The sequence below is a fragment of the Schistocerca nitens genome, chromosome 2 (genome assembly GCF_023898315.1).
Source record: "Schistocerca nitens isolate TAMUIC-IGC-003100 chromosome 2, iqSchNite1.1, whole genome shotgun sequence".
Lineage (NCBI taxonomy): Eukaryota > Metazoa > Arthropoda > Insecta > Orthoptera > Acrididae > Schistocerca > Schistocerca nitens.
This window is the reverse complement of record NC_064615.1, coordinates 653,410,806-653,434,490: the sequence shown is the minus strand read 5'-3', so window position 1 is coordinate 653,434,490 and position 23,685 is coordinate 653,410,806. Positions and strand designations below refer to the sequence as shown.

The 23,685-nt window shown below is 37.4% G+C and overlaps 1 protein-coding gene across 3 annotated transcripts in view; it reads right to left on the bottom strand.

Moving 5' to 3' along the window:
- The window catches only part of LOC126236771 (nucleoprotein TPR-like), a 315,616-nt gene that overhangs the window by 177,689 nt on the left and 114,242 nt on the right, over positions 1-23,685 (bottom strand). For 2 of the 3 annotated variants that reach the window (XM_049946344.1, XM_049946342.1), the window contains exons 15-18: positions 19,578-19,779; positions 15,041-15,314; positions 14,272-14,517; positions 12,172-12,441 (exon numbers count right to left, since the gene is read on the bottom strand). In XM_049946344.1, coding sequence (XP_049802301.1) covers positions 12,172-12,441; positions 14,272-14,517; positions 15,041-15,314; positions 19,578-19,779 — 992 coding nt within the window. The remainder of the gene's footprint in view (positions 1-12,171; positions 12,442-14,271; positions 14,518-15,040; positions 15,315-19,577; positions 19,780-23,685) is intronic. The other variant, XM_049946343.1, reaches the window with a different exon arrangement.

The following is a 23,685-nucleotide window of genomic DNA, read 5'->3' as shown; positions in this document are numbered from 1 at the left end:
GCCAAGATAGGCACAAAACCCATGCCTACTACAGTAGTACAAGTTTATATGCCAACTAGCTCTGCAGATGATGAAGAAATTGATGAAAGGTATGACGAGATAAAAGAAATTATTCAGGTAGTGAAGGGAGACGAAAATTTAATAGTCATGGGTGACTGGAATTCATCAGTAGGAAAAGGGAGAGAAGGAAACATAGTAGGTGAATATGGATTGGGGGGAAGAAATGAAAGAGGAAGCCGCCTTGTAGAATTTTGCACAGAGCATAACTTAATCATAGCTAACACTTGGTTCAAGAATCATAAAAGAAGGTTGTATACCTGGAAGAATCCTGGAGATACTAAAAGGGATCAGATAGATTATATAATGGTAAGACAGAGATTTAGGAACCAGGTTTTAAATTGTAAGACATTTCCAGGGGCAGATGTGGACTCTGACCACAATCTATTGGTTATGAACTGCAGATTAAAACTGAAGAAACTGCAAAAAGGTGGGAATCTAAGGAGATGGGACCTGGATAAACTGACTAAACCAGAGGTTGTACAGAGTTTCAGGGAGAGCATAAGAGAACAACTGAAAAGAATAGGGGAAAGAAATACAGTAGAAGAAGAATGGGTAGCTCTGAGGGATGCACTAGTGAAGGCAGCAGAGGATCAAGTAGGTAAAAAGAGGAGGGCTAATAGAAGTCCTTGGGTAACAGAAGAAATATTGAATTTAATTGATGAAAGGAGAAAAAATAAAAATGCAGTAAATGAAGCAGGCAAAAAGGAATACAAACGTCTCAAAAATGAGATCGACAGGAATTGCAAAATGGCTAAGCAGGGATGGCTAGAGGACAAATGTAAGGATGTAGAGGCTTGTCTCACTAGGGGTAAGATAGATACTACCTACAGGAAAATTAAAGAGACCTTTGGAGAGAAGAGAACCACTTGTATGAATATCAAGAGCTCAGATGGCAACCCAGTTCTAAGCAAATAAGGGAAGGCAGAAAGGTGGAAGGAGTATACAGAGGGTTTATACAAGGGCAATGTACTTGAGGACAATATTATGGAAATGGAAGAGGATGTAGATGAAGATGAAATGGGAGATACGATACTGCGTGAAGAGTTTGACAGAGCACTGAAAGACCTGAGTCGAAACAAGGCCCCGGGAATAGACAACATTCCATTAGAACTACTGATGGCCTTGGGAGAGCCAGTCATGACAAAACTCTACCATCTGGTGAGCAAGATGTATATGACAGGCGAAATACCCACAGACTTCAAGAAGAATATAATAATTCCAATCCCAAAGAAAGCAGGTGTTGACAGATGTGAAAATTACCGAACTATCAGTTTAATAAGTCACAGCTGCAAAATACTAACGCGAATTCTTTACAGACGAATGGAAAAACTGGTAGAAGCCGACCTCGGGGAAGATCAGTTTGGATTCCGTAGAAATGTTGGAACACGTGAGGCAATACTAACCTTACAACTTATCTTAGAAGAAAGATTAAGAAAAGGCAAACCTACGTTTCTAGCATTTGTAGACTTAGAGAAAGCTTTTGACAACGTTAACTGGAATACTCTCTTTCAAATTCTGAAGGTGGCAGGGGTAAAATACAGGGAGCAAAAGGCTATTTACAATTTGTACAGAAACCAGGTGGCAGTTATAAGAGTCGAGGGGCATGAAAGGGAAGCAGTGGTTGGGAAAGGAGTGAGACAGGGTTGTAGCCTCTCCCCGATGTTATTCAATCTGTATATTGAGCAAGCAGTAAAGGAAACAAAAGAAAAATTCGGAGTAGGTATTAAAATTCATGGAGAAGAAGTAAAAACTTTGAGGTTCGCCGATGACATTGTAATTCTGTCAGAGACAGCAAAGGACTTGGAAGAGCAGTTGAACGGAATGGACAGTGTCTTGAAAGGAGGATATAAGATGAACATCAACAAAAGCAAAACGAGGATAATGGAATGCAGTCAAATTAAGTCGGGTGATACTGAGGGAATTGGATTAGGAAATGAGACACTTAAAGTAGTAAAGGAGTTTTGCTATTTAGGGAGCAAATAACTGATGATGGTCGAAGTGGAGAGGATATAAAATGTAGACTGGCAATGGCAAGGAAAGCATTTCTGAAGAAGAGAAATTTGTTAACATCGAGTATAGATTTAAGTGTCAGGAAGTCGTTTCTGAAAGTATTTGTATGGAGTGTAGCCATGTATGGAAGTGAAACATGGACGATAACCAGTTTGGACAAGAAGAGAATAGAAGCTTTCGAAATGTGGTGCTACAGAAGAATGCTGAAGATAAGGTGGGTAGATCACGTAACTAATGAGGAGGTATTGAATAGGATTGGGGAGAAGAGAAGTTTGTGGCACAACTTGACTAGAAGAAGGGATCTGTTGGTAGGACATGTTTTGAGGCATCAAGGGATCACAAATTTAGCATTGGAGGGCATCGTGGAGGGTAAAAATCGTAGAGGGAGACCAAGAGATCAATACACCAAGCAGATTCAGAAGGATGTAGGTTGCAGTAGGTACTGGGAGATGAAGAAGCTTGCACAGAATAGAGTAGCATGGAGAGCTGCATCGAACCAGTGTCAGGACTGAAGACCACAACAACAACAACCATTAATTTGCATGGAAACAGCATTACAACGCCATGCAGAAAGAACTGAAAGATTTAGTTGACGATGAAATATCTAAAAATTAAAACGATCAACAGGTGATTTACACGGGATTTGTTGTTCTGTACATGAAGCTGCACTGTGTATTAACAGAGTTGCCCCAAGTTTCCCCGAGTGAAACTACCTGATATTTCTCTGATTTCCAGACCAGTTGAATTTTTTCATAATTGTTTCATGTCAAGTAAGTAAAGATACAAGTTGACAAAAAATGTAAGGACTTCTGTATTTCACCCCTGTGTGAGTACTAACATCAACATCTCCTGTAATGAAATGTTTTTAGATGGAGAAAGCAAGTCGAATGGTATCAATGTTGTTATTTTATTTCAATAAAACGAAACACGTTTGGTGACAATTTCCTTGGAGTCGCAAGACAGATTTAAAATACCTTCATTGATTTCAGAAATAACCTCAGAAAAACATAGGCCTCTTAAAAGAAGTGTATAACTCAGAGAAGAGTTGTGTAAAGTAAGACTATAGGAGACTGCCAAAAAAAGGTTGTTTCTATTATGTTTGCTATTGAAGGTTATTACCCACAGTTTCATGTCTATTATTTTACAGGTATTGTGTGAATTTTATTTTGAAAAATATATGGGCACATGGCATAGAAACTGCCAGCGACTGCCACAATTTTCTTCTTATCATCCATACTTTCTGATATATAAATTACTTTTGAAGTGCCAAAATGTACTAGAAATGGCCAAATAAAAACAATATTTGGTCAAAGAAAAACCTATGTTTCTTGTGGAATTTTAAACTACTATATGAGTGAGGGCAATATTATGGAAATGAAAGAGGATGTAGATGAAGATGAAATGGGAGATCACAGAGCACTGAAAAACCTAAGTCGAAACTAGGCCCCGGGAGTAGACAACATTCTATTATAACTAATGATAGCCTTGGGAGAGCCAGCCCTGACAAAACTCTACCATCTGGTGAGCAAGATGTATGAGACAGGTGAAATAACCTCAGACTTCAAGAATATAATAATTCCAATCCCTAGGAAAGCAGGTGCTGACAGGTGCAGAAATTACCGAACTATCAGTTTAATAAGTCATGGCAGCAAAAAAATGACGTGAATTCTTTACAGACGAATGGAAAAACTGGTAGAAGCTGACCTCAGGGAAGATCAGTTTGGTTTCTGTAGACACGTTCGAACACGTGAGGCAATACTGACCCTACAAATGATCTTAGAAGATAGGTTAAGGAAAGGCAAACCTACATTTCTAGCATTTATAGACTTAGAGAAAGCTTTTGACAATGTTGACTGGAATACTCTCTTTCAAATTCTGGAAGTGGCAGGGATAAAATACAGGAGCAAAAGACTATTTACAATTTGTACAGAAATCAGAGGGCAGTTATAAGAGTAGAGGAGCATGAAAGGGAAGCAGTGGTTGGGAAAGGAGTGAGACAGGGTTGCAGCCTATCCCTGATGTTATTCAATCTGTATACTGAGTGAGCAGTAAAGAAAACAAAAGGAACATTTGGAGTAGGAATTAAAATCCATGAATAGACAGAGTCTTGAAAGGAGGATATAAGATGAACATCAACAAAAGCAAAACAAGGATAATGGAATGTAGTCTAATTAATTCAGGTGAAGCTGAGGGAGTTAGATTAGGAAATGAGACACAAAGTAGTAAATGAATTTTACTGTTTGGGAAGCAAAATAACTGATGATGGTCAAAGTAGAGATGATACAAAATGTAGACTGGCAATGGCAAGGAAAGCATTTCTGAAGGAGAGAAATTTGTTAATACCGAGTATAGATTTAAGTGTCAGGAAGTCGTTTCTGAAAGTATTTGTATGGAGTGTAGCCATGTATGGAAGTGAAACATGAATGATAAATAGTTTAGACAAGAAGAGAATAGAAGCTTTTGAAATGTGGTGCTACAGAAGAATGCTGAAGATTGTATGGGTAGATCACATAACTAATGAGGAGGTACTGAATAGAATTGGGAAGAAGAGGAATTTGTGGCACAACTTGACTAGAAGAAGGTATCAGTTGGTAGCAATGTTCTGAGGCATCAAGGGATCACCAATTTAGTATTGGAGGGCAGTGTGGAACGTAAAAATCATAGAGGGAGACCAAGAGATAAACACACTGAGCAGATTCAGAAGGATGGAGGTTGCAGTAGTTACTTGGAGGTGATGAAGCTTGCACAGGATAGAGTAGCATGGAGAGCTGCATCAAACCAGTCTCTGGACAACGGGTGAATGAAATAGGAGTTTACAACTTTGGAATAATATAAAAATTTCTGGAGGTAACTTACAGAATTGGTAGATGTGTCATTTTGTAGCAAACAACCTCAACTTTCACATACAAGTGTCCCAAATGCCAATTTGGTTTGATGTGACTACCAATTGTAAAGTCACGAAACATCCCCCTTGATAATCAACATCTCCTCACATTTGTTGCGCAAATCTGGTGTAGCTTGTGCAATGGTAGAATAGGTTCTATTTTTCAAGTCAGCTAAACTGTTTGTTAGGGCAGAAACATATACACAGTTTTAATGAAACCCCAGAGAAAGAAATCCATTGATTTCAAGTCTTGGGAGCACGGTGGTCATGCAATTGGCCTTTCATGGCCAATCCACCAACCTGGCAAGTGACTGTCAAGGAAACATCAACTTTCATGAGGAAATGAGGCATTTCAACCTCTTGCTGGTAGTAAACCATCCCATCTCGGTCATCTTCATTGATCTGTGGATTTAAAGTTTTCAAGCGTTTTCAGATACACAACACCAATGACAGTTTTCTCCATGCCGAAGGGCAGTACACTTTCAATCTGCTAAGGGCACAAAACACATTAGCTTTGGGGCTGTCACGAGTGTGTTCCACGGTAGCATGTGGATTTTTGCTGCCTTCTTATTCTACTGTTGTGGATTTTCATTATGCCACTGATATGAAATACACCAAAACACACGGCAAGCACACTCTGCACCAGTGAAAGTAGCCATTTTAACTGTACACTACGCTGGCATTCCTGGTGGCGCAATGAGGTACTGATGGACTACATGAATCAAACTTTAGGTTATTTGCTACAAAATGATACATCTATGAATTCTGTAAGTTACCTCAATAAATTCCTATATCATTCAAAGTTGCCAAGTTTTTTTTTGAGTCACCCTATACAATCCCTTCAGAAAAACTAATGAGCAAGCAGGCAATGCTAGGCGCATGTGGACTACCCATTTCGTAAGCCATTGGTAATAAGCATAGGTTTTAAATTTTTATTATTACTATTAGCGTGCGTTCTTCATTTGTGGAACAGCAAGCACCAATAACTTAGAAGGACCTACAGCTGAGTGTTAATAGAAGAAACACAGCAGTCTTTTGGAGTTCATGTCAGGTGCATTCTGTAACTTGCCAATTAATGCACAAACTTGGTAACGTGTGTCAGTATTTTGGGCTATGTTTCTGATGACAACAATATTTTTCAAGACATACTCATCAACTGCCTTTTACTACGAAACTGGAATTAAATAAATGTGACGTGTGTATAATTTACAAACAGTGAAACCCCTCTTTTTACACTCTTCAATAGTGGGAAATTACTTTTTAAGTACATACATAAGCTTTACATTTCATCATCATATTGGTAGTTTGTACTTTTTGGCAAAATAAATGAATATATTATAGTTCATTTTAATTTCTTCTGGTGATTTTTCCCCCATCTGGTTTTCTAGTTCACAAATACATTTGGAAGTTTTGATGTCTACATCAAAAACTTAACAGGAGTCCAAAAGTGGTTACAAGACCCGGACATAACTTACATGCATGTATACAAACTTCAAATCATAAAACTTGCTACACAGCACAGTAAAAATAAATTTCAGGATAACAGCTGACAACGGATTGTGCTGACTGATTACATAAGCTGGCACACCCAATGACAGAATTGTGTTCTATAAATGTTACCGTGAAGTTCAACGTACATAGATACATAGCATAGCGCATAATGAAATCTAAGTCTATATAATTCTGTAAGACATGATACAGAGTGGAATATGCAGTTAAGTTTTAGCTGTGCTGGCATACCTCATCTTAACCCACACATCAGAAATCAGGACATATTCGAAAAAAAAAAAAAAAGCAGCCCAAAAGTGTGCGACTATTGTGACTCTATTTAAATGGTTTAGGCTCTGCTATCAGTTCTTAGCTAACCATCACTTCGGTAATTGCTATATGCTATATATTACAACAAAGCTGTACATCATTCCCAGTTTGGTAACATCCTCCTTCAAATCTAAGTTGTTGCATTTTTTATGAAATAATATGCCAAAAATTCCCACATACTTCACATTTTTTTGGCTAGAGATACCACATCTATGACAGTTCAAATTTAGTTCATATACCATCTGGAAGAGGTGCTACCATAGGGTCATTCCATGTCAATTCAACCAATTTGAGAAAATGTTCCAGCTGATTGTCTCAGATTTGGCTGAAATTTAGCACACCAATGCTACCAAGTGTGGAACACTCATGTACAAAATTTTAAGTTCCCCTGCCAATTAGTTCCAGAATTATGGCTTGTGAAAGAAGGTGGCGTGACCTGGACATTGCAACCCGCATCTGGCAATCTATCTTCAGACCCAACTTCAGGTCTTAATAACCTTGGAACTATTCCGCACAGTCCAGTCAAATTTTTACAACCTAGTAACATCCACTTAGAGAACACACACTATGAATCAAAACACCAACAACATATTTCTGAGGGAAAATAAAAAATTCCAAAATGTGATTAAAAAATGTAATATGTTAAAAGGTTAATATTGTAGGTGCCCTCTATGCCAAACATAATTTAATCGAAAAGGGTATAAATTTTTTTTGTGGTAAGCTTAATGTGGCCTAAGCAAACACAGAACTCATCTTGCCCATATCAGTCACACAAACAGAGTTACATGCACACGAAAATACAAAAATTTGAAAAATTACCTGAAAAACATGGATTTTCTAAGTGTAGTAGCACAAAAGGGACAAGTGATATCCAAGCCAAATTTCGAATACTGCATAAGTAGACCATAATATAATATGTGGCAAAATTTCAACTTGTTATTGCACGGCATTTGTGTACAATAAAAGTTGACAGAGATGTATTTGGTTAAGTTTCTTTGAACACGAGTTAGCAAGTAATAGTGATGATGCAGACAGCTTGTTTCAGATAAGGCTGCAGCAATTGTTGGGGACCATTTGGCACCAGAAAGTTAAGTAATGGTAGTTTTCAGGGACAGAATGAGTCATTGTTAGGCAGGAACAAGAAAGGAAACAAGCAACAATTACAGGTTACTCATGTTTTTAAGATTTTAGTTCAGGATGGTCAGTACTGTTGTGGAAAGTCAGTATGGAGGCAGAAGAGTGTACTAATGGTGCTTTTGTTCAAACAAGTTGCAGTATTGGTAGAGCATAAGCATCTGAATGTCATAAAAGAACATATGGAACAAAATGTGGAATTCGCTGTGTACTGTATGATCTGGATGAATCAGACCAAGATTTGTTGCTATGGAGATCTGGGATACACCCTGTGGGCACAAGAAGTACAGTTCCAGGAAACTTTAGTGTTTGTTATCATCATATGAAAGTGTTTCTGGATAAGTATTCTTTCCTACAAAGAAGTTGTTTTATCCATTTCGGTGATCCATTTCAGATTCATAAGAAGACAGTGAAGTGAAGCCTCAGAGAAATTGATATAAAATCAGCATCGAAAGTGAATCAGTGCATGGGAATTAACATGAAAACAAGACAAAAGTTATGTTCCAGGTGTGTTACACTGCTAAAAAATGAAGAATATTCTGATAATTTATATGACAGTGACAAAGAGTATCAGCCACCTACAACCACAGCAGATGAGCAATTAAATACTTCAGTGATTGCTCTTTGTTTGTCTCCCATGAAGACACCCAAAGTTGGGAAAAGAGAGAGGCCCAGCTATGGTAGAAGAAAACTACCAGAAGCTCAAATGGAATAAAACACAAAATAGCAGACACACTAATGGTGGAAGAGGAAGAACTATCTGCTCCAAAGGAACAGAAATCATGCCAGAAATGCTCTGATTTGGACAAAATTGTGCACGATTTGAAAGAAAAATGTGCCATATCCACACGCCAGAAAAAAAGTAGCTATTCTTTACCCTTGCACCTTCTAGCTGGTCTATTGACGACACTGCAAAGGAATTCTATGTTTCTACATACATGGTAAAGCAAGCCAGGAAAATAAAAGCAACCCAAGGAGTGCTTCCACAACTTCAGCAGACTCAGGGTAAGCAATTGAGTTCAGAAATAAAGGTGCTAGTGTCCGAGTTTTATGAAAATAATGACTACAGCCGAATAATGCCTGAAAAAAGACTATGTAATGGTGAAAATGGGAAATGTACGTGTATAGATGCAAAAAAGACTGTTGTTATGCAACATATCAGAACTATATGTAGAATTCAAGGAAAAGTATCCCAATACCAAAGTAGGTTTATCATCTTTCTTCAATCTTCGGCCAAAATGGTTTGTGCCTGTAAGTTCAAGGGGCACACACAATGTTTGTGTATGTGAGACCCATCAAAATGCTAAGCTGATATTTGATGCTATAAAGGATTCTGGTCTGGGTTACAAAGGTGGAATGAAGCTGCTAGTAGGTGTGACATCAGTTCCTACCAGTACATGATACACAGGTGTGAAAAGTGTCCTGGTAAGGCAAATATTGCAGAACACATGAATAACAAACTGTATGGTGAACTCCTTATGGATGACGATGAACGTGTTTCTTATCAACAATGGACACATATGGATCGCACAAGTCTTGAAACAAAGCAAAGTACAGTGGAAGATTTTGTTGAATGTGTTGTCAAAAAACAGACAAACTGACCACACACACAGCTTCACAGCAACAGCACAATCTGCTTATCTCCAGTTTTTTAAGGATAATTTGAAACAAGATGAAATTATAGTAATACTAGACTTTTGTGAAAATTATGCATTTATAGTTCAAGATGCCATCCAAGGATATCATTGGGACAACAGTCAAGCAACTCTCCAGCCATTTGCGATTTACTATAGAGGTGAGTCAGGTGATGTGTCTGTCATGAACCTGTGCATTTTTAGTGACTGTTTAATTCATGATGTCATTGCAGTTCATGCCCACATTTGCACTGTCAAGGCATATGTGAAAAACAAGCTGCCTCACATACATTTTGTGAAAAACTTCAGGGACAGGGCAGCTAGTCAGCACAAAAACTGTAAAAATCTCAAAAATTTATGCATGCAATACCACGATTTTCAGATTCATGCAGAATGGAATTTTTTCACAACAAGTCATGGTAAAAATGTATGTGATGGTATTGGTGCTACAATTAAGTGCATGGCATCACGAGCTAGTCTGCAGCACCCTACAGAAGGTCACATTCTAACACCGCTTCAATTATTTACCTGGGTACAGAAAAATATCTCTGGCATACAATCATTCTATGTTTTGAAAGATGAGGTGAAATCAGTCGAAGAGTTGCTAAAAAGCAGACTAGAACACGTTAAAACTGTTGCAGGCACAAGGAGCCATCGTCACTTCTCTCCAGCCGAATCTGACAATGTGCAGGTGAGCAGACTGTCCGGTTATAACTATAGGTTCATGCACAACATGTGTCTTCACAGTGTGTCTGACTCAGGATTCAGAAGCAAAAGCAGCAACATACAACCAGGTTGCTATGTTATTGCTGTTTATGATGACAAATGGTACTTAGGATGTGTTGCAGAGTGCTCTGAAGCAGAAGATGATGTATTTGTGAACTTCATGGCACCATCAGGACCAGCAAGATCATTTCATTGGCCACGTTTGGCAGACAGGTGTTTGATTCCTTTTGAACATATTCTTATGACAGTTCCAGTTCCTACCACAGTGTCAGGAAGACAGTACAATTTGCCACTCAATGTACAGAGTACAGTAGCTAAAGTGTGGGAGAACTTCTGTTCGAAGCACAATCGACTAGTTTTTAGCAGTTAAGGTGCAGTAAACATTAATGATAGGTTGTGTTAATCTGTCTATATGTTGTTGCTTAGTGATTAAACAGTTGTGGGAGAGGATAAGAACAGGCAGAACAGTTTACGATATGTTTTTACAAAATTGTGTTGTGGAACAATGGCCCATCACCAAATACATCTGTCAACTTCCATTGTACACAAATGCCTTGCAATAACATGCTGACATTTTGAGATATATATCATTATGGTCTACTTATGCAGTGTTTGAAATTTGGCTTGGATATCACTTGTCCCTTTTGTGCAACCACACTCCGAAAATCCATGTTTTTCAGGTAATTTTTCAAATTTTTGTATTTTCATGTGCATGTAACACAGTTTTTGTGACTGTTATGGGCATGATGAGTACTGTGTGTGTTTAGGCCACATTAAGCTCACCACAAAAAAATTTATACCCTTTTTGAGTGAGTTACACTTGGCATAGAGGGCACCTGCAATATGTACCTTTTAACGTATTACATTTTTTAATCAGATTTTGGAATTTTTTATTTTCCCTCAGAAAAATGTTGTTGGTGTTTTGATTCATGGAGTGTGTTCTCTAAATGGATGTTACTGGGTTGTAAAAATTTCACTGGACTGTGTGGAATAGTTCCAAAGTTATTAAGACCTGAAGTTGGGTCTGAAGACAGATTGCCAGATGAGGGTTGCAATTTCCGGGTCACGCCACCTTCTTTCACAAGTCATAATTCTGTAACTAATTGGCAGGGGAAACTAATACTTTGTACACAAGTGTTCCACACATGGTAGAATTAGTGTACTGAATTTCAGTCAAATCTGAGACTATGAGCTGGAGCCCCTGGTTGAACTGACATGGAATGACCCCATAGCCTTCATTTATTGTTGCCAACTTTGCTTATATTTGGATGGCACTGAAGTCTAAACCAAACACTTGTTTGATAATTCAACTAGAAACATTGCTGAACACAATATAGTTACTGTTGGGTTGGCAGTGTTAAGAAACAAAGCACTAGGGGTATGAATTGTTCCTACTTTTTAACAACTTCTTCAGATTCCATACTAGGGAACTCAAGAGTACATGAAAGCTTTTGGTGTAGTGTTAGTAAACACTACTTGAAAGCCAAGATCTTGTCAGCATCATTGTAAATCTCAATTATACTCCACCCTACATTAAAATTGTTTCATTAAGAGTAAACATCAGGAAATTTAGAATTACACTGAAGTAGGTAGCAATTGTTATGCATAACATACAGAATTTGAAGGGACCAATTTAAAAAAAAGTTATATACAATGGAAAAATATTAATTCCAGAACATAAAAATGGGGTTATACTATACATAAAAGGATGACTCATGTGATCCAAAGCCACAGCATGGCCAAATTTGCCATGAGCAATCCATCCCATAGCAGCTGATCACAGTGGTCAGAAGTACCAGCAAACGTTTATTGCAAAAGTAGATTTTTAAAACAACTTGCTAATGGAATTTATGATACGTTCTACACAATTGAAATTAAATATAGTGAAACCAGGAGAAAACAAACCTTCCGCACAAGTTCAGCATGCTTTGAAGCGCTAACAACTGAAGCATCATCATCCTGTTTTTTCTCCGACTGTGAACTGCGCACTTGATTCAATTGTTGCGCCACATTTTCCAACTGTGCCTTCAAACGTAGATTTTCACTACGTAGAACATCGAATTGTCCTACTGCAATGTCCTTCTCACGACGAAGGAATTTAATGATCTTCAGAAGTTGATTAGAATTATGCTCTGCAGCTTTTTCATCCATCTCTGGGACATCACCAGGTGTCTGCTGTACAACAATGAGAAAGTAATAAAGATTTTTCTCATAATTTCAGCTCATGAATAAAGACAACTATTCTATAGTTACAGCATTACTAGTAAAAGTAACGTTAATTCACAGAAAGCTCTGTGCAGAAGAACATTTCAAAGCAAAACAGTAACAAGGATTTTATTGGGTAGTCCCAACAATTATCTACCTCAGTGTCTGAGAGATTCTACAGAACATCAGTTTATTCCCTTTTCATGTTAAGATTTAACAACATTCCCCAGACTTGAGAGCTCAAACTGCCATCAGTAATACATTTTTAATTCAACCTCAAAAACTGAAGCATTAGTTTCTTTACATTATGGTACCTGGCTTGAGTTCTACACCAAGGAATACACTAGATGGTGCGGTGGTCATCAGTCTGAAGACTGGTTTGATGCAGCTTTCCAAAGTCTTCTATTCTGTGAAAGTCTCATAATCTCTGTAAAATTACTGCAACCTAACCCCATTTGAACCCACTTACTGTCATCAAGCCTTAGTGGTAGTCTACAATTTTTACCCCCCCCCCCCCCAACTCTCTCCATTACTAAACTGATGATTCATTGAAATATTTCTTTTAGATAAGTTGGGCCACAAATTTCTTCTCTCTCCCCAATTTGATTCAGTGCCTCCTGATTAGTTATCAGATCTACCTCTTAAATCCTCAGTATTCTTCTGTAACATCACAATACAAAAGCTTCTAGTCTCGTCTTGTCTGCACCGGTTATCCTTCATTTTTCACTTACACATTACGCTGCACACCTTACAAATACTTTCAGAAAAAGACTTCATAATACTTACATTTATATTTCTCATTTTATATTCTTTATATTCTTTCTATTTTGCCAAAATCAGTTATAGGAAAATAGCGAATTTCATCTATTTTTAGTCTCATATCCTAATATTCCCTCAAGCATTGTCTGAATTTATTCAACCACATTCCATTATCCCCGTTTCACTATTGGTGATGCATATATTGTAAGATCTTTTGGAAACATAATCCATTACATTTAACTGACATTGCAAGGCACCTGCCATCTCTGACAGAATTAAGTCATCAGCAAACAAAGTTTTCATTTCTTTGCCTTAAACTTTAATTTCATTGCCAAATTTTTCTTTGGTTTTCTTTAATGTAGAGGAGCATGTAAATCAGTCAATAGTTTCTTCGGCATTAACAGGCATAGAGAACTATGTCTACAGGACGAGAAACTATTTACTAATATTTCAGGGAGGCAAAATAAGCACAAAAAGGGCAGCTCAAGGAATTCTTGTGTTTCTTTCTGATGGCAATTTAAATCTATACAAAATACCAATAATAATAATAATAAAACTGGAGAGCACAAATAATTCTTTTTCAGTATCAAGTGACAGATCATAATATGGACAACTGAGTACCCAGTGGTTTGTGAGACCCAAATGAAAATTAAAACAGCTGATTCCAGGTACAGATAGAGTGAAGACAACATAACAGAAGAATTAATAGCAAATTCTGAAAGACAGTCAACAGAGTAGACTACTGTCGACAAAAACTAAAACCCCTTTCATTCTATGTTGCAGTGATTTATTATTTAAGGCCTACTACAGATTACAATTGTTCATTTGAACATTTTCATCATTTCCATGTTGTCATTCTAGCAATCACAATTACAACTTTTAGCACATCAACACTTTAATAGTAAATGATTCATGTGGATGTATCCTGAACTACAAATCAATTGGGAACAGTGAAATAACCCAGCATATAAATGTCATTATACTCACATTGAGCGAGTGAGTAAAATAAATAAATAAATAAATAACTTCAATAATGATTACCTGTCCCTTTGCAATTGCTAGCTGCTGACCGAGTGCTTCTACTTGGTCATGCAATGCCGAATTCTGTGAGTCTAGTCCTGCAAGGCGATCCTGTAGTTCATGCACTTGCTCACGCAGAAGTTCCAACTGTCGTTCACGACCAGAAATACCTTCCTGTAATTTCATTTCTGCTTGTTCAGCCGATGCACGGAACTGACTCACTTCTTGTTCAAGTGAGCTAAGCTGATTACGTACTGATGTAAGCTCCTGGAACAGTAATTTTGAACAGTTAAACAGTCTTTTCAAACTATGAATAGATTAATTTTTCACAATTCTGAACTGAAGCAATGTATAAAATGTGTTACAAACCTCTCCAAAAACCATACACTGTTAACAAAAAACATTTTCATGTAAGTATACAAATTAGGAAGATAAACTGTAATACATAATGAAACGATGACAAAAGCCTTATTCCTTAATCAAAGGAGATAGGAAAGAACACTGAATCAAATACAGACAAAAAATCAGAAAGCAAATGTAGCTTCTGAAAGACTCCCCATAGCTGTTCTGTATATCATAACAGAACTCACTCACTCACTCACTCACTCTCTCTCTCCCGCCCCCCCCCCTCCCCCTCCGTGTGTGTGTGTGTGTGTGTGTGTGTGTGTGTGTGTGTGTGTGTTTGACTACATCATATCGTGCTGATTGCAGAACAGTAATTTTTCAAACTACTATGTACAATGTATATTACAATTCTTGCTAACAGTATCCAATATAAAACAATACACACCTGTAGATGCTGTGAGTGCAACAACACTTCTCGAGCATACTTCTCCTCTGCAGTCTTGGCTGCTTCCTTCTGAATTTCAAGTGCTGCTATAGTCTCTTCCAATTGTGACTTCAGCTTAAGCAACTCAGGATCAGTATCATCTTTTGTTACAACTTTCTCGGTCTTCACAACTTCAGGAGCTGGTGGAGGTGATGATCTTATTTCTGCAATTTCCTGTTCTAATTCTTCTACCTTCTTGCGCAGTTCTTGTTCTTTCTCTGATGCTTCTGACAATCTATATAAAATAGAGGAAAGCTATCAACTTTTTTCTTTCATTTTGAAATATACACACAAAAAATTAGCTCTCTTCCTTCACCATCAATGAACCATCTCAAATAGGGAAGTAAATACTATTTGAAACATAAACAAAACATATTTTCTTTTGCTTCCACTTTTATTATACAAATTGTCAACAGATCCTCATGAAACAATGTTTACATCAGTAAGAAACATACGCCATCAATACGTAATTACCATTTCATCATTCTTTCTTACATTATTGTCATCACAAAAGCCTGAACAACATAGACGAAAGTCAGTTGTACAAATGTAAATTCATAAGGTCGCATCTGCTAAGGAAGTGGAAGTGTATTTGACTGTAATAGGAAATTGTGCTGGATTTACCAAACAATACACAAGCTATTGTTTATGGTCATTTGTTTGACTTAACATCCCACTGACAGTGCAATCATTAGAGATGGAGCAAAAGATCGAATTACAAGAGGATTTGAAAGGACAGATTTTATTGCTGCAATTATTTACTTATTCTCATAAACACAACTGCTACTGCAACTGAGGATACAAAAAAGAAACATGCTGAATACTTCACAAGGAACGAGACAGATAATCTACACGAAACTATAAACCTATCAGTCTTCTCTCTATTATGCGCAAGAATCATCTCAAACTGAATAAAAAAACTCTGGAGGTCTACTACTGCAGGGATCCATCCCTACTCTACCCCTGCTCCTAACCCCTTGTCTCCTGGGCCATATCCCTGCAACAGACCTAGATACAAGACCTGTCCCATACGTCTTACCACCACCACCACCACCACCCACCACCACCACCACCACCAACACTAACCAATCTGGTTAAAGCTTTCACTTATCTCAACATAAGGCAGGGTTACCTGTGAAAGTAGATTTACACACTAAGCTGCAACAATTATGCTTCTTTCTATGTGACCACATCAACTAACTAGCTGACACCCGACAAACTGGCCAAGAGGCAGCTGGACCACCCAGCTGCTGAATATTTTGCCCAATACAATATGTTTCACTTCAATGACTATTTCACAATCTGTGCCATCTGGATCCTGCCCATCAATGCCAGAGTTTCTGAACTGTCTAGGTAATAACTATCCCATGTTCCCATAACTCCTCTGGCTTCAGCCTTCACTAGTCCCTGCCCTTCATCCACCTATCCCCTTCCCTGTTCCCATTCCAGCACTACACGTGTTTTTTCCACAGGTTGTGCCACTATTAACCAAAAGTAAGGTGGCAAATGTTGAAAACTATAGACCAGTTACCCTATTCTCATCAGTTTCAAAAATAGTAGAATAAAGACAGACTGGTGAGTTACCTGAATTAATACTACCTACTTAATGTATCACAGTTTTTCTTCTGGCGCACAAAAAATATAATGTCTGTCATAACAGAGTTTACAAAATGGGGTACTTAAAAGTTCTTGCTGGAAGGTTTTTCACACTGCTGCCCCAAAATACTACTAAATGAACTAAAAATAATTCAAAAATAATTCTTTAAAAATTGTTAAAAATGATCTCACTCATTCCTGGGAAATAAAGAGTTCAAAAAGTAGACATATCTCCCACATTAGTTTGTGGAACTATTGTCAGATCCCAAACTTATCAAACATCCAGCCACGGGCAGCGCAAACGTGTGCAATTCCACAGGGCGAGCTACTATCAAGTCGGATATAATTTCTGGACTGTATGTACAGACAACATCACTATTTTTCCACTGAATCTTTTTCTATTCCTCTGGAACGTCAGAACTCACTATTTTCCAACAAATCTTTTTTGGCTGCTCTGGAGCATCAGGAGATACATTTTACAGATTCTCTAGTATCACCCACTCACTCACTTCAACAAATTGGAAACTATTTGTACAGAACCTAGCTTCAAGATATACCACACTCCTGTACTCACTGAACGCAATTTTCCCATTTCCCCCTTACGTATGTTCAATGTTAATTAAAAATCACTGCTAAATTAAGTTTTTGGTTTTCTTGTTACATTCCTTTAATACACTTCTCATAACTATTAAATTGAATAAAGCTGACACACACACACACACACACACACACACACACACACACACACACACAGAAAGGGAAAAAAAGGGGGGGGGGGGGCGAGGCCCACCACAGTCCATCGGTTAACACAAATGTTCCTCAGTGGAAAAAACTGACTGAGATAGTACATATGTTACAACATGGACCTCAGATTTGGGAGGATAGAAGATTATGCTCTGCCTGGTCATAATGATCTCGATTTCCTGTGTGTTTTGTAAATCACTCTTGGCAAATGTTCAGATGGTTCCTTGAACAAAGTCACAGCTGGACACCTTTCCTGTCTGCTTCTCTTTATAAACACGTGTATACTCATATTCCTCTGTACATGACATGTTTTCTTATATTATGCTTACACACGTATAATAATTGTAAAATTATCCTTGTATAAATAAATTGCTGACACACACAAAATATGCACAAGAGGTCTGGAAGAGCCCTTTACCCAGCTCTACTTGATGATTCAGTAAGATGTTTTTGCTGTCAACTACCACTTGCTTTTACAAATATATGAGAGAAATATAAAATTGCAATAGACAAATTAACTTCACTCTGAAAAAGCAACAATTTCTTTTTGTATGAACCTGCATTTTACATCTTTGCTTTTGATGTCTTAATTTCTGCATCACCAAATATTTCTGTCTGACTCCTGTTGTTTTATCTACAGCTGGAATAGTTCGTCATCATCTGATTGAGTTGAAAATCCACTGATGAGAAAATAAAAAGTTAGTGCAGGAAACTGAGGAAAGAGACCTTTCTCTTTTATATAAAAACATTAAAATAAAAAAGTGGTAAATTGTGCAGACAATTCAAATCAACAGTCACAAGTTCAAAAATGCTTCATTCTCATGTTAATTTTAGTAGTAACACCAAAAATTATCGTTTTCACTGGGGACTGCAAATTACTGTGGCAGTGGCAATTGCTCTTATGAAAAAAACTTCAAAATTTATATTAAAATGAAACTGTTATTCAGTTTACATCTTCATTCAATCATTCATAAGCACCATAGAATGCATCAAGTAGGAGAGCTTTCAGTGATGTGGAACACGTCAAAGTACACACTGATAAAATTTCAACTCTTTCTCCTTATTAACTATTGTGTGTAACTGATCAGCAATTTCGGTGGCTTGCCCTGAAACCTTGCAAGCAATCTTCAGAGAGGTTCTCACTCACCAACTGCACACAGTAGTTAATAATAAGAAATTTTACTCCTCTCTCTCACTGGGGGTTCGTACCAAACAATTCTTTCTCTTACAATTTGAAGTGTCCCCCAACCCTCGCCAGCATGTGTAACTTATCTAGAATTAATAGTGATGGTTTTATTGAACAGAAAACAATATCTTTATGACAAGTCAAAACCTCATAGTGTTTAGGTCTGAACTGTAATAACACTGATTTAATTAGTAGCTCCATGAATATATGGGAAAACCGGTTTGTCATTTTATGTCAGTTACGTTATCATTCTCTTTTTAGTTATTCTTATGGACTCCACCTAGCTTGTATCTGCATGGACATACTGTCTTGTGCTTCTTCATTTTAATGTCAATGTTACGTTGTAATAGCTCATTTCGTGGATCAATTGAAGAGTTTTTGTGATCGGAATTAGCTGGCTTGGTCACAGTTTGTTCACCCGCCATCATGGCCATTTCACTGAGATAATTACTATTTGTATTTATTACATAGAACATGCTTGTTTTATCTTGACGAATCCAATTTGTCAGAGCAAACAAAAATTGAAGCACTTATCATTTTAAATTTCTCAGTTACAGAATTTTTAACCAAGCCAGTTAATTCCAAAGGTAACGCTTCATGCTCCAATTACTCAGTTACAGCATAAAAGAAATGTATTTTACTGTAAAACATTTGTTATGATCAATTTCAATATAGTTTTCTCTCTCAGTTATGTGACGGACATTTGATGTGATCTGAAACCACAATTCACTAATGAAGCAGTCCAATTTTGAATATTATTGAATCTGAAAGATTTTGTTCTTCCTTCTCGGCTCAGATAGCATGTAGCATGCATTGAAAATTCTTACACACAATGTCTACCTGATAAAACATAGAAGAAGTGTTTTAACACAGATCATCGTAACACTTTACCACAAACACAACCCCTCCCCAAATGTTTATGATTAAAACATGCTGCAAAAATTACAAGGGCTCTATCACAGCACAACCTACCTCTTGTTTGCAGCTTCTAGTGCTTGTTTTTTTTCATCAGATAGCTCCTTTACACGCTGCTCAAGTGCCTCCGAAATATCGCAATACTTCTGCATGTGTTCTTTTGCTTCAGCCAGTTCCTTCTGCGCAGTGGTTAAGCTATTGTTCTTCGAAAGCAGTTGTAGGTCCAGATCTTTAATTCTGCTTAGCAGTTCCTTAGTTTCTGCAAATAAAATGTACACAGTGATGAAAAGCTACACAAACACTAAGACCCACTTACTTCCCACATCTTTGATAAGAACTGTAGCATACGCTGACGACTTCTTACTTTTTATGCAACCAACAGCCATGACTCACAACAAATAATTGTGGCAAACTCCTTGACATCAGGAATGAGCGATTTTCATACGCGAGACTCAAGGTAGCACCACAAAAATCAACAAATATGTAACTTAAAGGAAGACTTATTTGGGGCCCATTGATTAAAATAAATCAGATGATAATTCAAAGGTATAAGGTCAACAGGTGTTTAGGTGTGTACCTAGACAAACACTGGAGATTCAAGGCCCACATAGAACACGTAGCAAGGAACAGTAATTGTATAATGAATAACATTATTAATATGGTAAAAAGGCGGTTTTAATTGCCCCTGACTGTAATTAAAACACACCTTGAGTCTATACTGACTACAATTTTGAACTAAAACGCCAATGTTTGGGCGCACAGTTGTCACTGTTCAAACTTGCTGTTGCAGTGCGGAAAGTATGGCAAGGAATTCGCTATGATTAAGAGGAAACTTCAGCAACAAATTTACAGGTGTAATAATTACATTAACATGTGTATGTCACTCTGGTTTTACAGATAAGAAACGGGGCTGTCATCTACGGGCTGAAGGAAAAACAATACAAAACACACAAAATCTTGGGTAACCAGCAATAAATTCATTAATAATAAAGAGTTTAATATTTACAGGATAGCACAGAGATGGAATTTCTCTGGCAGGAGGAGGACAAAATTTCAGTTTCTTTCTGATGTAAACGATCGGCTACAGATAACCCATTCTGAGCTGAGCAGGGGAATAGTCCACTATCTTTCTGGACATGTCGTTGTTGATGTAGTCTTCAGTCCTGAGACTGGTTTGATGCAGCTCTCCAGATAGCATCAGCAACGAAGCATACGAGTGTGGGATTTTTGTCTGTGTTGAGACGCCATGATCGGCCTCATTTGAACTCTTCCGTAGGGAGGGTGAACTTTGAGTTGGAGTGGCTGCTTAGGACGGATATAGGGTCCCATATTGGTTTGATTCCTGTGGATGCTATCGATAGGTCGGACTACACTAGGCATGGCCTTCACCTCAATAGGAAAGGGAAGGGAAAACTGTCTGGGTTGATTGCAGAAAACTTAAGGGGGGACACTGGCACAAGTGGTAAAATACCAGTGGTCACAGGTGTCAGAGGGATGCCTTTTTTAGGATAGGGAAGGGGGAAAGGAAACGAGTTTTGAGAGAGATTGGCAGACACACTCAGTTTGAGAAAACAGATGAACAGGAGTCAGATTTTATCATACAGCCTCCATTTAAACAGTGTTTAACAGAAAGTAATCAGAAACTGCCAGTTCATATTCACCAAAGCAGTTACAATCCCATTAGTATGCAGTATCAGTTATCTTTATTACACCAGAACATTCCGGGACTTAGAAATAAAGTTGATGAACTACTCATTTGTATCGATGAAATGAATTCATCTAACCAAATTGACATAATCTGCCTCTCTGAACATTAAGTGACCACTGATATAGATATGTTAGACATTTCAGGATTTAAGCTAGCTTCCTACTTCTGCAGAGTGGATATGGATGGAGGAGGAGTTGCCATATCAAAAACTGCCATAAATTCAAGAACACTGACATTAATAAATTCTGTTTAGAGCAGCATCTAGAAGCATGTGCAACAGAAGTAGAGTTCCATAACAGATCCTATATAATAATAACTATTTACCGAGCACCTGCAGGAAATTATGATCTATTTTTAGATCATCTAGAAGCTCTTTTGGGTTATTTAACAGGAAGAAAGAAAGAAATTTTGATCGCTGGTGACTTTAATACAGATTTTCTAATGCAATCTTCCAGTAAACATTCACTGCAGTTAGTAATGTTGTCCTTCAATCTAACTCACACTGTAAACTTTCCAACTAGGATCACTAAATCCTCAAGGACAGCCATTGATAACATTTTTATAGACAAATCAAAGGAACAAAATCATATCATAAAACCTGTTATAAATGGACTATCAGATCATGACATGCAGCTCCTTGTTTTAGATGTAAATTCTAAGCAGATTATCAAGACTGCTAAATCTGAGTACAGGAGAGTAGTCAATCAACCAAAAATTGAGTGTTTTAGAAAACTGCTCAAAGATATGAACTGGAAAGATGTTTATAGTGCTCATGACATGAATGAAAAATATAACACATTCATGAACAATGTCAGTACCATGTTTGAAAACTGTTTTCCTCTAAAAGTTACTCAAATTAAACAGAAGTCTATAATAAAACCATGGATTACACAAGGAATAAAGATTTCCTGTAAGACAAAAAGGAAAATGTATCTGTTGACCAAGAATAGCTCCAATGCTGATGATTTAGCTAAATACAAGGAATACTGTAAAACATTAAAAAAAGTAATTCAGACGTCTAAACAAATGCACTACGAGAAGAAAATAGCAATGTCAGGGAACAAAATAAAAACAATATGGGATATAGTGAAAGAGCAGACTGATAGAACCAGAAAGGAACAGGAGCAAATAGCACTAAGGGTAGATGACACATTAGTAACTGATGGGCATAGTGTAGCAAATCTATTTAATAAACACTTTATATCCGTTACTGATAGAATGGGACTTTCAGGATCAGTAAATAGTGCCCTTGAATATCTGAAACTAGCCTTCACAAATAGCTTCAAGTACATGAATATATCACTCACTTCACGAAAAGAAATAACTTCCATAATAAAATCTTTAAAAACAAAGCATTCTAGTTGGTACGATGAAATATCAACAAAGTTAATTAAGGCATGTTCTTGTGAGTGTAGTACAATTGTAAGTTACTTGTGTAACCAGTCAATTATAACTGGGACATTTCCTGACTGGCTAAAATATGCAGATGTTAAGCCTCTATTCAAGAAAGGGGACAAAGAGATACCATCAAACTACAGACCGATTTCACTTTTGCCAGCATTCTCAAAAATTTTAGAAAAAGTAATGTACAGGCAGCTGCTCAACCATCTGACCACAAATAACATATTATCAAGAACACAGTTTGGATTTCTGAAGGGTTCTGATATCGAGAAGGCTATTTACACCTACAGTGAAAATGTACTTAATTCATTAAATAACAAATTACAAGCAGCAGGTATTTTCTGTGATTTGTCAAAGGCATTTGATTGTGTGAACTACAACATCCTTTTAAGTAAATTAGAATTCTATGGTGTCACGGGCAGTGCTGCAAAATGGTTCAAGTCATACCTCACTAACAGGAAACAAAGGGTGTCAGTGCAAGGGACTAGTGAATCAAGTCATCAGTCATCATCAGAATGGGAAGAAATTACATGTGGTGTCCCACAAGGATCCATCTTAGGGCCATTGCTTTTTCTTGTGTACATTAATGATCTCTCATCAGTTACACTGCCAGAAGCAGAGTTCGTTTTGTTTGCAGATGACACAAGTACTGCAATAAATAGTATGCTGAGTGTTCTAGAAAGATCTGCTAATGATATTTTCATGGATATTAATAAATGGTTTAAAGCCAACTCACTGACATTAAACTTCGAAAAGACTCACTATATGCATTTCAGAACCTGTAAGAGGTTTCCACCCAGGATATACATAAAGTATGAAGAATAGCAGGTAGAAGAGGTCGACAGTCTTAAATTCCTGGGATTATAACTTGATAATAAATTCAGTTGGGAGGAGCACACCACAGAACTGCAGAAACGCCTTAACAAATCTGTATTTGCAATCCGAGTGTTAGCAGATACAGGCGACATAAAAATGAAAAAGCTTGCATACTTTGCCTACTTTCATTCCAAAATGTCATATGGTATAATATATTGGGGTAACTCTTCAAGTCAAACA